Here is a 12,963-nt window from a genome sequence, read left to right as displayed (position 1 = left end):
GGCTTCAGGTGCACACTCCTTCAACACATCTGTATATTGTATTGTGCGTTCGCCACTCCAAGTCAAGTCTCTGTCCATCACCATTTATGCCTCCAATATCCTCTTCTACCTCCCCACCCACCTCTGCATTCACCATACTGCTGTCTGTGTCCATATTTCTCTCTTTTTTCTTTTTGGCTCAACCCTTTTCCCCCCCACTGTACTGTACACAGTTCCTGGCTTTCCGTTTGAAGAAGAAGAAAGAAAGTATGGAAATAATTCAAGTTGGAGTTTCACTAAAGATCAATCATTTGGAAAGTGAGATGTATCTGGAAACTTACAAGGGAGCCGGAATTTTTAAATTGAATACATAAAGTTACAGAATGAGTTAAAAGTGTAATTAGCCAGAAGAGAGTAAATAAAACTTAGACTATTCATGCTCTAAGCGATTTTAGTGATCAAAGAGCCCAAATCCCTCATTTCTTCAGGTGAGGTCCAAAGTGATTCTCACAAGGTCTTGGCTAACTTATGTCAAAGCCAAAATGCCGAAGTGGGCAGCCTGCCTCCCACAAGCAGGCTCTTTTTTCCCTAGTTTATAACATAAGAAACCCAATGGAAAATGAGGTAATGAAAGATTTAAGATGGGAAACAAGGAGTTTCCTGACTCTGAAAATTTTAATCATTCTCACTATCCAAATAATGCACTAGAAATTCATCTGGACAAAGAGACGATGGGTTCTGTGTCTCCCAAGATACACGACACATTGGAATAGGATATAAGCCATTAAAAAAGTACACTGGAAAGTGGACATGCTGATATTAGAGGTAATGAGCAGCCCAGTCTTATTAGATTTGGGGGCGTGGAACCCTCACATCCTGGCTGGCCTCTGGAAGATGGGCTTTGGGCAGAGGTGGGCCACCTTTGTTTCCTCTTAGCAGATGCCACTGGGAGCCAGGAAGTCCCCAGCTTTCAGCAGCACCTTCAAGCTTCCTGCCCGGGGAGCCACGGCCTCCAGCCCCACACCGTCCATCTTCCCTGCGCTTGGTGCCTCAGGAAAGGTCTGCTCTCTGCTAGTCATACCTCAAAAGGCAGAGCCTCTGGAGACACTTAGCAAAACGCCTACTGCCAGTTCAATGCCCAAGAATGGAGCTCTGGACTCCCAGGCTCATGGGCCACCCCTGGAGAAGCCACATTCCTTGGGGTCTTTAAGCTTTCCTATCAAAGTACTTAGCATTCTCCTACTCAGCCTCACAGTCCCACCGAAACATTACTTTCTGTCTCAGAGAGTCATTTTTTGGTTAGAATTGGTCAGATCCACCAAGGATGGCAAACTTTCCTTGGAGGCATCTATCACAACCATAAGTAGATAAATTATTGTGCAATAGTTCCCGATTCCTTGATTAGAGTCTAATCTCTTTGAGAGCAGAAAGCATTTGTTTTGTTCCTGGCTGTATGCTCAGCATCTCTGAAATAGTGGGCTCTTCATCAATATTTTTGAATGATGTATGGATGAAATCTAAATTGAGGGCAAAAAAGCTAAGGAAACATTTTGCTCTACAAAAACATGTTTTCTAAAGAAATTCTTAATAAAACTGATTTTCCTACAAGCTTCCTTTATGTGTCTCAAATGTGATAGAACAAAACGCATTTCATATGGATTTTCAGGATATTGCATAAAACAAGGAATATGTAACTTATGCAAGTATAGAGTTAATGAGCAACTAAAATATTAGAGGATAGAAGCTTACAGAACAAAATAAGAAAAAATTAAAAAGTATTGAGATGTTCGTTTGTGATCTTCATGCATTGCTATGTCTCAGTGATTTTTACCAGATACAGTTTTAATCTAACATCCCAAAGGTTGTTTAGCTTTTCTTGCTTTGGAAAGTGTCTTCCAAAAGTGACAACGGGCTCACATTTTGTTGATGGAAAGGAGCATCATAGCTTGTATGGTTCTGGCATTATGAACATGAAGACAGTCATGAGGAAATGAGATGAGCCAGATTGTAATGTTGAATTTTCATCTGGTAGCATCTTACTTAGACAAAGACCTTTAACACAGCTGTAAAATACATTTTGGTGAGGAATGGAAATCAGGAAATGACTGCTCATGTCAAATAAAGGGAGTTAGAGGCTTACTTATTTGTACTAAAAAAACTGCCTCCAGTTTAAATGGAAACATTTAAAATTATTAATGATGGCAATTATGATCCATTTTAATTCAATTTTCCTAAGTGAGATATTTCTATTTGAGAGCATAATAATAAATTACTAAATTGGAAACTATTGCTGCTGGTGACAAATTCTGTTTTTTTATAGTTAGCTAAAAATTACTTAATCACATCAATATTTCCCAGAGGTCAACCCTGAATTTCATTCAAGTCCTTGGACATAGCAGACATGGTTAAATACAAACAAAACCATTTTGTTTGCAGAAACTCATAAAAAGGCGAGGCAGCAAGGATATTACTACAAGGTCCCTTGGGTAATAAAAGGACATTTTTATAAATTCCTTCCTTCAGAGGTTTTTTTTTTTTTTTTTTTTTTTTTTTTTTGTGGAGAGAGGGGCCAAGGAAGAGGCAAGGGGTCCAGCCTAAATGAAGAGGAATCCAGCTTTGACCTTCTAAATCACATGGTTCAGCTAACAAACCGATAACAAAGAACCCTGGGCTAAAATTACCAAGAGGAAATTCAGTGTGATGAAATCCAAGGCTCAAATAAATTATTATAAAGGATTTTTAAAAAATTGTGAACTGTATCATATATAGAGAAGTATATTTAAAATGTACAGTTTAAGGAATGGCCAAAAAATGAACTCCTGTGTGCCCATCATTAAGTCTAAGGAATAAAATATTACCAATACTTTAGAAATTCCCCATAGCCCTCCCAAGTGAATCTTCCTTCTCCTTTTGAAATCATTATTGCTTTGACTTTATGTGTTTACCACATATGTTTATATCCTTCAAAATGTGTTAGTTTAAAAACAGTTGAGTAAAAAGCACAGATCTTGTTGTATAAAGAAAAGACAAACTTGTCACTAGAGAAAAGCTCCCAGGAACTATCTGTGGGCGTGAACTGGCTTCAGGTTCCCTATGAGTTTACAAAAGCCCCCATTGAGGTAATCAATGGGCAAGGTCATTTAGTGAGTTCTAGGAAATATAAGCCTCGGTTGGGACATCTGGCAGGCCAAGTGTGGGCAGGAGCTGGTGGAGTGGGTATCTCCAGACTTTGTTTTTAATTTCAACATGGCCAACATCCAGATCTCAGTACCCGATCAAATCAGAACACTTCTGTGCAGGGGGTGATATGAGTGTTCTCAGCTGATCCAAGAGACAGTGTATGGAGGAGAAGGCAGGACAGGCCAAGTAGAGGTAAGAATTTGGGCCACGCTTACCACCCTACCATTCTGTCACCAGAGCCAAAGATGGAGCAGTGCCAATAAGTTCTTAGTGATGAAAGCCGCCATATATCCACCTCTTGAGTCACACTGATCCAATTTGGGCTTGTCCCCTATTTCTGACATACAAAGGAACCTCCTGGGAGTTCCTTTGCTTCTCACTTGTTGAGTTCCTGCTTCCTATACCCACATCTTGCTCTTTCTAAATGAATTTTCTTGCTTTGGTGAAGCACATCCTACATAAAAGGTTGTGAGACTTAACAAGATTGAAGAATTTTGACTACATCTTCATAGTGAATGGCATATTTGGCTGGGTATAGAATTCTTAAGTAGAGATAATTCTATTTCATAATTTTGAAGGCTTTGCTTAACTGTCTCTTTGTGTTTAGTGTGATGTTGAGAAGTCCTAAGTCATTCTGATCTTGTTAGTTTGTATGTGACTTGATGTTTTCTCCCTGGACCATGGTAGAATCATCTTTGTGTTTTGGATATTCTGAATTTCACAATGCACACTGCTGAGGGTTTATTTTCATACATCCTGCAATCAGTGGGTCCTTTCAATTGGAAATTGATATCCTTTAGTTTGGAGAATTAAAAAAAAAATTTCATCGACAATGTCTCCCTCTTCTTTGTTCTCTCTTCCTGGAATCTCAATTATGCATGTCTAGTCTACCTGGCAGATTCTCTAGTGTCTCTAATGCTTTCACCTTTTTTCTTACACTGCTTCTCTTGGTCTTCTTTGCTTACTCTGTGGGGCAGCTCCTCAATTTTTACTTCTGCTACCAACTTTCTCATTTCAAAAAAATTTTTTTTCCAAAACTTCCTCCCTTCTTCTGGCTTTTTATTTTTACTTGTTTGTTGCACCAGTTTTCTAGTCTCTCTAAAGGGAATGTTAATTTGTTTTTACGTTTTGTCCTCTTTGCAAGCTTGTTTTCTCCAAGTTACTTTTTAGGGGAGTTGCTTGTTTTCTTCAATATTATCTACAATAGAGATTTCTCCAGGCATCTTTTATCTTATCTGGTCTGAGATGGTTGTGAGCTGCTTAAAAGCTCTGAGCATGAAGAGGAGCTTTGGCCTACCCATTAGCATAATCTAGATGGCCTCTTTGTTGGAGAAGCTCCCATTCCATTATAAACCATTAAGTATAGATTTGTTTTTCCTCTTGAGATGTCGAGATCGCCAGAAAAGAGTCCTTGAGGCTCTGCCAGGAGAGGAAGAATTCACAGGCCAGCCAGCATTCAAGAAGACTGTGCAGGAAGATTGGAAGTAGGAGCATTCGGCATTTAGAATTCTAAGAGTCTCTCAATTTTCTTTTTGGTACACATTCAAATGGAACCTTCCTCATCTCTTCCCAGAGATAAAACTGAAATTTCCTGGTTCATGGAATGCTAAGTGTCTCAGTAACTTTTTTTTAGTGCTCCAAAGCAAAAGCTGTACCTAACAGCTTAGTTTGTTAGTAGTTATTTCCAAATAACTTAAGTATTTAGGTCTTAACAAGTTAGTTACTGTTTGAAAGAAAGGTATACATAAATTGAAAGAAAACATTATTATTTTGTTCCTAAGTAACAACAATTACTTACTGATGGATGTGTGCACCTGTTGGATACTGCACGACCTTTCTTGGAATCAGAATGCACACAGTCGTTTCATGTTCCACACTGATTTTCCTGTGGTACTTACTTTTTTACCATACACACAGATAGAAACTCAGTTTCACAAAGATATGATGTCATAGAGAAGAATGTAGAGTGATCTAATGTTGAAACTCTGAACTATTTCAAACTAGTGGTTATCTCACGTACCTATCAGATGTTGAGTATCACACATTCACATGAGAAATTCCCAACACTGCAGCACCTCCATCAGTCTAGTGTGGCATCCTAGGGCCCTTTGTCACAAAGTTCGGGAACCACGGTGTTTATACAATCCCCTTTGGTTTAACCCACCATCCTAACATGGACTTGAATTAAGTTTCTAACTATGTACAATCTACTGGAATCTCAACAAGCCTCCTCACTACTGCCCTCCTGCAACTCAGCACCTTAGTGTACTGAACAAAGTATCATTTATTTCATATTTTGAATCAAAACATGAACTTGACTAAAGAAGATCTAGGATGATGGATAGCATTGGTTAGCAGAGATTCATACTGAAAGTAGGAGACACCATGCTTTGATATGTGTAATTCTCCAACTAGTAAGATACTTTTTTTGTATTTTCAATTTTGCATGCTATTAGACAATGCTATAAAAGTAACTCAATACACTTTGTGGCTCTTTCCAGACAGCTGAGTAAAGGCCTGAGTATTAATAGTTGTCAAATGAGTCTTCTGTGCTCTCTGCCCACCCCATCCCCCCAGACTGGTCTTTGAAGGATCCAATCACTGAAAAGTCAGAATGTCAAAGAAGAAGCCCAGAGCAGGTAATATGACAAACGGATGCTGGTCTTAAGTAAGCTGACTGGCTCTTAATTCACAAAACAGTCTGAAAAGATTTGTGATGTAAGCTGACTTCTGTCTAGACAGAGAAGGGAGTGTAAAACATATTAGACAGATGCAGCACAGTAGTGACAAGAAAAACCTGTTTCAGTTGCACAAATGCATTGGGAGGGAGTTTGCTGGTTCCTTTTTTATCTCACTATCTAACCCCTATGGGGCTAAATCTAGGTACTAGTGAATTTCAATTTTATATCTAGAGCTTTAAAACATATTACACAGACATAAGAAATGGAAGTAAAGGGAAGAAAAAAGATAAAAAGAATGAAGGAGGAAAATGTAGAAAGAGAGGAAGAGAGGGAGGGAAGGAGGAAGGGAGGGGGGGAAGTAGAAAGATAGAGGGAAAGAGAGAGAGAGAGAGAGAGAGAGAGAGAGAGAGAGAGAGAGAGAGAGAGGAAGAGATTGACTGAACACTAGCCAGCGCGGCACGAGCAGGAGTGAATCTGTCAGAGGAAGAGAAGAGAGGGTAATAAATGTGAATGCTTAAATATGTTCCTGAATTTCAAAGGCTATTTATGTTTTAATATTTGGAAAACATCACTGACCTAGTCCTATGAAATTTATTCCTTGTATTGTAGTCATGTCTGCTTTTCTGCTCTCTGCGTAACAGTGGCTAAAAAAGAACTATCAGGGAAGCCAGTTCCTACATATATCTTATGTAGTTGAATAGTTCAGTGGTCTACTGGATGTAACAGGCAATCAGGCCCTTTAAGGAAAGTAAACAGTTCACTATATATTTTGCTTTTCCCTGGCAATGCCAATGATCAATGTTAAGGTCAATGTAAGGAGAACATTCAGCTACTAGTGAAAGAATCATAATTGTACCCAGTTTTACCAGGCATGCCAAAATATTGTTTAAATACAAATATGTTTCAACATTTGTTTGTTCTAAAGCTCTTACTCATAACAACTCACATCAAGAGTTGATGGAATAGTCATTCATATGTTTAAAGTTCTTTTTCGTCTTGTTTAAAAAATATGATCATGGATTTAATGCTACATGCCAGTGGCAGATTTCCTGAAGCAGAGCATTTTAATGCTCCACCGACAAGAGAAAGGAGCAATGCTAATAGTTTTGTGGTAAACACAACTCTGGGAAACTACCTGAGGTCAGGAAAAACTAGTTGCATTTTGTTTTTAATAGCTTTTATAGTATATTTTTTTATTGTATTGATAGATTTGCTTAAAATATTTCTCTACCAAGTCATGTTTAATTTCAGCAAATGTTATTATTGTGGTTGGAATGGAGAAGTCTGTTTTCTTAAATGCTTTCAGATATAACAAAAGGGAAAAGAAATGCAAGAAAATTCCATAAACATGGAGAGGAGAAGCTGTTTTATACACTATCAGGATAAGGGGTTTAAAAGGAAGGTCTTCCATAGCTTTTTTTCATGATTTTGCCACATTAAACCAAAGGGCATTTCAGTAAGTTCTAGAGGTCACATTGTTCCAGGAGGCTATTGAGGACTAATTTTACTAAGTAATTCATGATCAAAACTATATTCTAGAAGCAAAACATCAAACCTTAACTAAAACAGGAGTGTATGTGGTATGAGGTAAGCGAGAACAAGATGGAGTAGGGGGTGGGTAGGAGATGCTTCTATTCTCCCTCCTCACCCAAATTTATTCCTTCTCAGCCAGTACATTGAGTGTTTTCAACTTTCAAACACGTACATACTCAAAAACTAAACTATTCAGTTTCTAACAAGTGGTTTGAATTTTCAGATGATGGTTAGTTTATGATTTTCCAACACAGATCATGGGAGACATTTCATAAATCATCACCATCTCTGCAGGTTGAGGACAATGGATAACAACATGATGAAAGAGAGTTGCATGAATTCACGCAGACTCCAAAACTGCAACATCAAAAGCAGTCTTAATCTGTTCCAGTAGTAATGATTTTATAATTTTTGGCCCAGGTTTTTGGTTTTATTTGTACATAAAGCATCAGAAGACAAAAATTGCTCCACAGATTTGTTCACATAAACTTTCTTGCAGATTAAAGAGATATGTGGTTCTCATTCTCCCTCTCTCTCTCCCCCTCCCTCTCCCTCCATCCTTCTCTAATAGTAGATGCAAAAGATATGTCCCTGCTCTCTATAGAATTTCCATATTAGCTCATGCAATAGATGGAGTTTCAGATGTTCCATGTATCATGGAACCAGCATTATGCCATTTTATACAAAGACATATCACAGACAAAACATAAAGCTGTGTATTTCCATGGTTTGGAAAGTGAATACAGTATCTGATGTGGTGACTGACACATTAATTGGGGTGACATGCTCTAGTAGTAATTCATGACAAGAAGGCACCAGATCAACTCTAGCTGTCCCCTAAGGATGTTACTCAGCATCCCTTCAAGTCTTGATCCTAAGATGATCACACTCTGCTTTCAATGACTCAAAACCCAGATGTGAGAGGGTCAGGACTGACCACAGTCATCTGAGCTGCAGTAGCTCACACAAAACCTTCAAGTTCTCAAAAGAAGGGACAGATCAAAGTCATAGCTCCTGAGGGATATATAATGGGAAGAATCTGCTTGATGTTGAAACAGTGGCACACATTTGGTTGTCTACCCTTTGGCAAGCAGTAAAAGCAGTGCCTTTGCCGATGGGAAAAATACCAAAGAAAGTAGTCCCAAGGAGAATGGACTATGAAATACCTAGACAAATATTTTAGTTCCTTTCACAAACATCATTTTCGTCCACGAGGAGTCAAAAATATACAGAAAGTCTGAGGCCAGAGAAAAGCTGGAGTCAATGTTTCTGGATAACAAACCACTCTGATAAAGTCAAATGATCTAGTAATTAAGCAAAATATAGGGCAAGATGACTTTCTTCATGCTTGTGGAACAGTAAAATTTTACGGCTTAGGACACATAAAGGAGAAATGCCTGGAGGCCTGTGTTGCTTACATCTTTGGGCTGCTCTCCTGTGAGACACATTTCTACACTGGGAAGTCTGGCTGTTAGTGGGTTTTGGTCAGCAGAAGTATGCAGCAGATTGTTCATTTCTACTGGAATTTTAGGAGGATGTTTTTTCATCATTAGCTTAGTTTACTTTCTGAGTATAAAAGACTATATTTTAGAAAGCCTTAAGTCACTGAGCTTGACCTTCTTGTCTGAATGGAACTTAATGTTTTACTAATAAAGAAGTTGATGTAAAACGCAGTGTACAGACCCCATGATAAAGAAGATATTGTCTTTAAGGGGGTTTCACATTTCCAGGGAACTGCAAAAACATTGTTCCGCTTATGGCTTTGAAACAGAAACAAAGAGCTATTGAAACCCAAAAGATACATTACCAAAGTGGGGAGGGAAAGCTCCTTACCAGGTTCAGCAGTAGATCTAGGTTCTGTTTGCCACATGGGAAAAAAGTAAATAAAAATGGAGTGTTAGAATGGGTTCCATTAATAATGAAGCTACCTGTCTTTTCCTATTACCTTGTCTAGGGCATGTCTGCTAAAAATTTATAGCAAATCATCATACCAAAGCAATAAAATGATAGATCAATTTATATTTCTACAAATACAAAAACTCGAATTCCAGTAACAGCTTACACTAGGAAGTTACTTAACCTGTGGTTCATAGAAGGTCTTATAAAAGCTTATAAACCTCTTAAACTTATCTGCCCAACTGAGTTCAAATCTGTATGTGCATCTTTTTCCTAAAGAAAGAACATATAACTTTGATCAGGGTTTTGAAGGGGTCCACCAGTGAGGACCCTGGCTTCCGTTTACTCGGCCCCTCCCGTTGGCAGCATAGCTTGTCTCACCCCTCTAGGAAACAGAAGTTAGTTCATTGAAACAACTACACCCTGGTTGCTTTTTCTGAAGCTTGAGAGGGGACAGTGGTTGGATTTGGGAGAACAGGCACCTCTCCTTACTTTTCTGCAGAATTCGGAAGTCTGGAGAGTCCTGGATTTCACTCCCTTGTCGGAACCACTTGACCTGCAGAGGGGGTGCTCCTCGGACCCGGCACTCCAGAACCACCACCTGGCCCTCAGATGCTGCTATGTTTTGCAGTTCCTGAAATTTGAGTAAAATACTCCCCATCAGACATCGATGCGTTCATATACAATCTCATAGCAGAGAATAAAATTTCTGAATGTCATAGAAAAAATGTGGAAGTTGCATCATTAAAGAATTATTGCTAACCCAGATAAGGATGAACACCTTTAAATTCATGCATCAGCTTTTCATAATCTCCACATACTAAAATTAGTATGGTTTACCACTGGGCCTGTAGAAATTTTGGAGCTGTCTTCAATTTATTGACCCTTTTATATGTATATAATTTTAGGGTAACAACTATTACCTTTCTTTATCTACAATGAAAAGTAAGCTGATAGATGCAAACTTCTTAAAACAACTACACACCATAGGAATGTAGATTCCTATGGAAATCAGACAGGAAGAGAAAGAAGACATACATTTGCTTTCACAAGCTCCACCTTTTATGTACCCCCCGCTACTCCCCACCCCCCAACAAACACACACACTCTGCCCAACTAGTTTCCAATGTCAGGTTTTCTAAGATCAAGGGTTTTGGTTATTTTCTCATTTTGAGGTTCTCAGTAAAAATTTTAAAAATGGAGGACTTTTCTGTTGACCTTCATTTCCTCCTCTCTTGCTATTACCCTCGCTGCCCCCACCCACTCCAACTCGAGACCAACACATCTCTACGATCCAACAGATTAGAAACTTGTTTGGCTTCACAGATACAGAGAGGTACAGCTTTTATATACTTGTTATTAAGTATAAAAAGTTTAATATTTCCCTTACATATGTCCCCTTTCTACCTTCCTTCTCCAGGGTTACTTAGCAATGGGGCCTACTTGAATTTTTGACTAAACTTCTGACTACAGAGCATTGGCTGTGATGTAGGGCATGTAGAAGTCTTTTTTTTTGGGGGGGGGGAGGCATGTAGAAGTCTTAAAGAAATTCAAATACAATCAAGTAATTCATCTATACATAGACCAAAAGCAAAAAAAATCGCATTAGAAAGTGCATTTTTTTTCCTGTCTTGGTTTTGTTTTGTTTTTAAGTTTTCTGAAAATAAAACAAATCATGTGCTGGGAAAAAGCTATCCTGTATCAAATGGCTTTAGGTACTAAAGAGCTATGGAAATTCTATCAGTCATGATGTTGGCAGGAAAACCAAAAAAGTCTAATCTGAAGTCTGAGAAGCACTTTGATAAGCATTTTGGTGGTTGAGAATGTCTTCAAGTGAAATGTTAAGATTATTAACTATTTATGATTGTATTTTTTTCTCCCACCTTATTTTTAATTCTAGAAAATTTCTGGTTTTAACTGACTTTTACTTTCTGATTGGGCCCAGAAAGAGCTAATTTAGTGGATCATAGCTGGGAAGTGTCACTCATGGGGCCCGACTTGTTGGATTAATTATTAAATGCCTCCAGGCTTGTCCAGAATGTCATTTATAGGAGATGACAAGTGATACACAAATATCTTTCAGGTTTGAGCTTACAGGCACCAAAGGAGACTCTGAATTCTTCCAGGATTGTGCGTTTTGTTCGCACATCAGAAAGTTAGAGACGTAGGAAACGGGTAGACGCCAAGGACCTTAAGCACTCAACACTCCAAAGTTATTCCAAGATTATAATTTGGCTTCTTTAGGAGCCAACCCTTTTTTTTTTTAATCTGGGCAAAATCCATAGCTAAACAAAGCCATTAGGAGAACTTGCAGGAACATATAAAGAGGAGCCTTGAAGGAGACAATGCCAACCTTTAGAGGCTGTACTTGGCAACCTGGCCCATCCATTCAGGGTAGAATATGGAACCCCTGGTGTTCCCTAAAGGGCATCTGTGGACATATATCAAGTCCACATGATATCATGATTCCTTAGAGGGGTCTCACTACTCAGGAAGAAATGCCACATGGTGCTAGTTGCACTCCTGGCCTCATGCGTGTCCTCATGTGTGTCCCTACTACTCACAGTCTCACAAGCCATACCAATTCTGTGGCTCCGGCTAAGCCTGGTGGCCTGCAGGCAGAAGTGCTGGCTGTGAAACCCGGGAACGTTCCCCAGAGCAGTATAAGAAAAGAGATGGGGGCACCCCTTGGATTGGCAAAGTCGACCTACCATTGCTGTCAAAAATTGTGCCCAAGAGAAAGGCCAAAGAAGGCGCTAAGATCAACAAAGTGCAGGCTAACTTGAGTTTCAGATATTGGCAGATTTGTTTTCTAAACCTGCCTCTCCAATAACCACAGCCCAGGCGCACAAAGGACCATGCAAGGCAGAGAGAGAAGCTGCACAAAGGGAAAAGGGGGACGGGAAAGAAAAGCAGATGCAAACAAAGAAGGAAACAACAGTGCAGAAAACAGATGTTCCGCAGTCCAGACACAGAAAGTGGCGTCCCTGACGATGCCCAGTGAGGGGTGCTCCGAGTTTCCTGTGCTTGACAGTTTCGGAGCTTTAAATTCAACCTTAATAAAATGTACACTCTTCTTTTCCCTTTCTTTTTATTAAGCTAACATAGAGTGCTGCATGGTTCTCTTTTGGGAAAGGAGAAAGCACTGCTAATAGAATGTCCATGTCCCAGAAGCCGGATTGCACAAAACACGGATGTGCGTCTTGCATTTGAGGGTTTCTCCTAGTGCCCAGGAGGAATTCTGTGACATTTCTACATGCCAGGCCACTATGGTGAAGCCTTGTGGGGAAGGAAGGCAACATCTTACACTCTCTTTTCTTCCCCTGACACCACCAGCATGGGACTTTATTTTGCTTAAAGCAAGAGGTGTGTCGGGCCTGGCATTCCCCAAATCAACTGTGACCCAGGCAATAATACATCAGGGCACATGGGTCTTCTGGTGGTGGTCTCATAAAGCTGCTTGTGAAAAGGTCTTAAACTACATAAAAAAGTGAATGTCCACCCCTCTGCAAACGTTTCCTGTTCTAAGCATCAAAGGGTGGCTTCACTGGCTGTTTACAGAGTGACATTGGTTTTGGTAGGGTTTTATATAACTTTTTTTTTTTGGTAGTTTATCCAGGAGGGGACTTTGAAAATGTTGCCAGCTATTATCATTTGTTGCCTGTGTCCTACAGTAAATGGTCTATTTATAAAA

General features: G+C 39.3%; 1 protein-coding gene across 3 annotated transcripts in view; it reads right to left on the bottom strand.

Annotated features, from left to right (window-relative positions):
* The window catches only part of PALLD (palladin, cytoskeletal associated protein), a 356,001-nt gene that overhangs the window by 176,704 nt on the left and 166,334 nt on the right, over window positions 1-12,963 (bottom strand). For all 3 annotated transcript variants that reach the window (XM_090288846.1, XM_090288847.1, XM_090288848.1), the window contains exons 7-8: window positions 9,762-9,903; window positions 9,207-9,230 (exon numbers count right to left, since the gene is read on the bottom strand). In XM_090288846.1, the coding sequence (XP_090144972.1) occupies window positions 9,207-9,230; window positions 9,762-9,903 (166 nt within the window). The remainder of the gene's footprint in view (window positions 1-9,206; window positions 9,231-9,761; window positions 9,904-12,963) is intronic.

Source organism: Furipterus horrens, unplaced genomic scaffold, assembly GCF_987537825.1.
Source record: "Furipterus horrens unplaced genomic scaffold, mFurHor1.1.pri manual_scaffold_10, whole genome shotgun sequence".
In the NCBI taxonomy this organism is placed as follows: Eukaryota; Metazoa; Chordata; class Mammalia; order Chiroptera; family Furipteridae; genus Furipterus; species Furipterus horrens.
The sequence above is the reverse complement of the archived record's forward strand: the minus strand, read 5'-3'. Positions and strand labels throughout refer to the sequence as shown.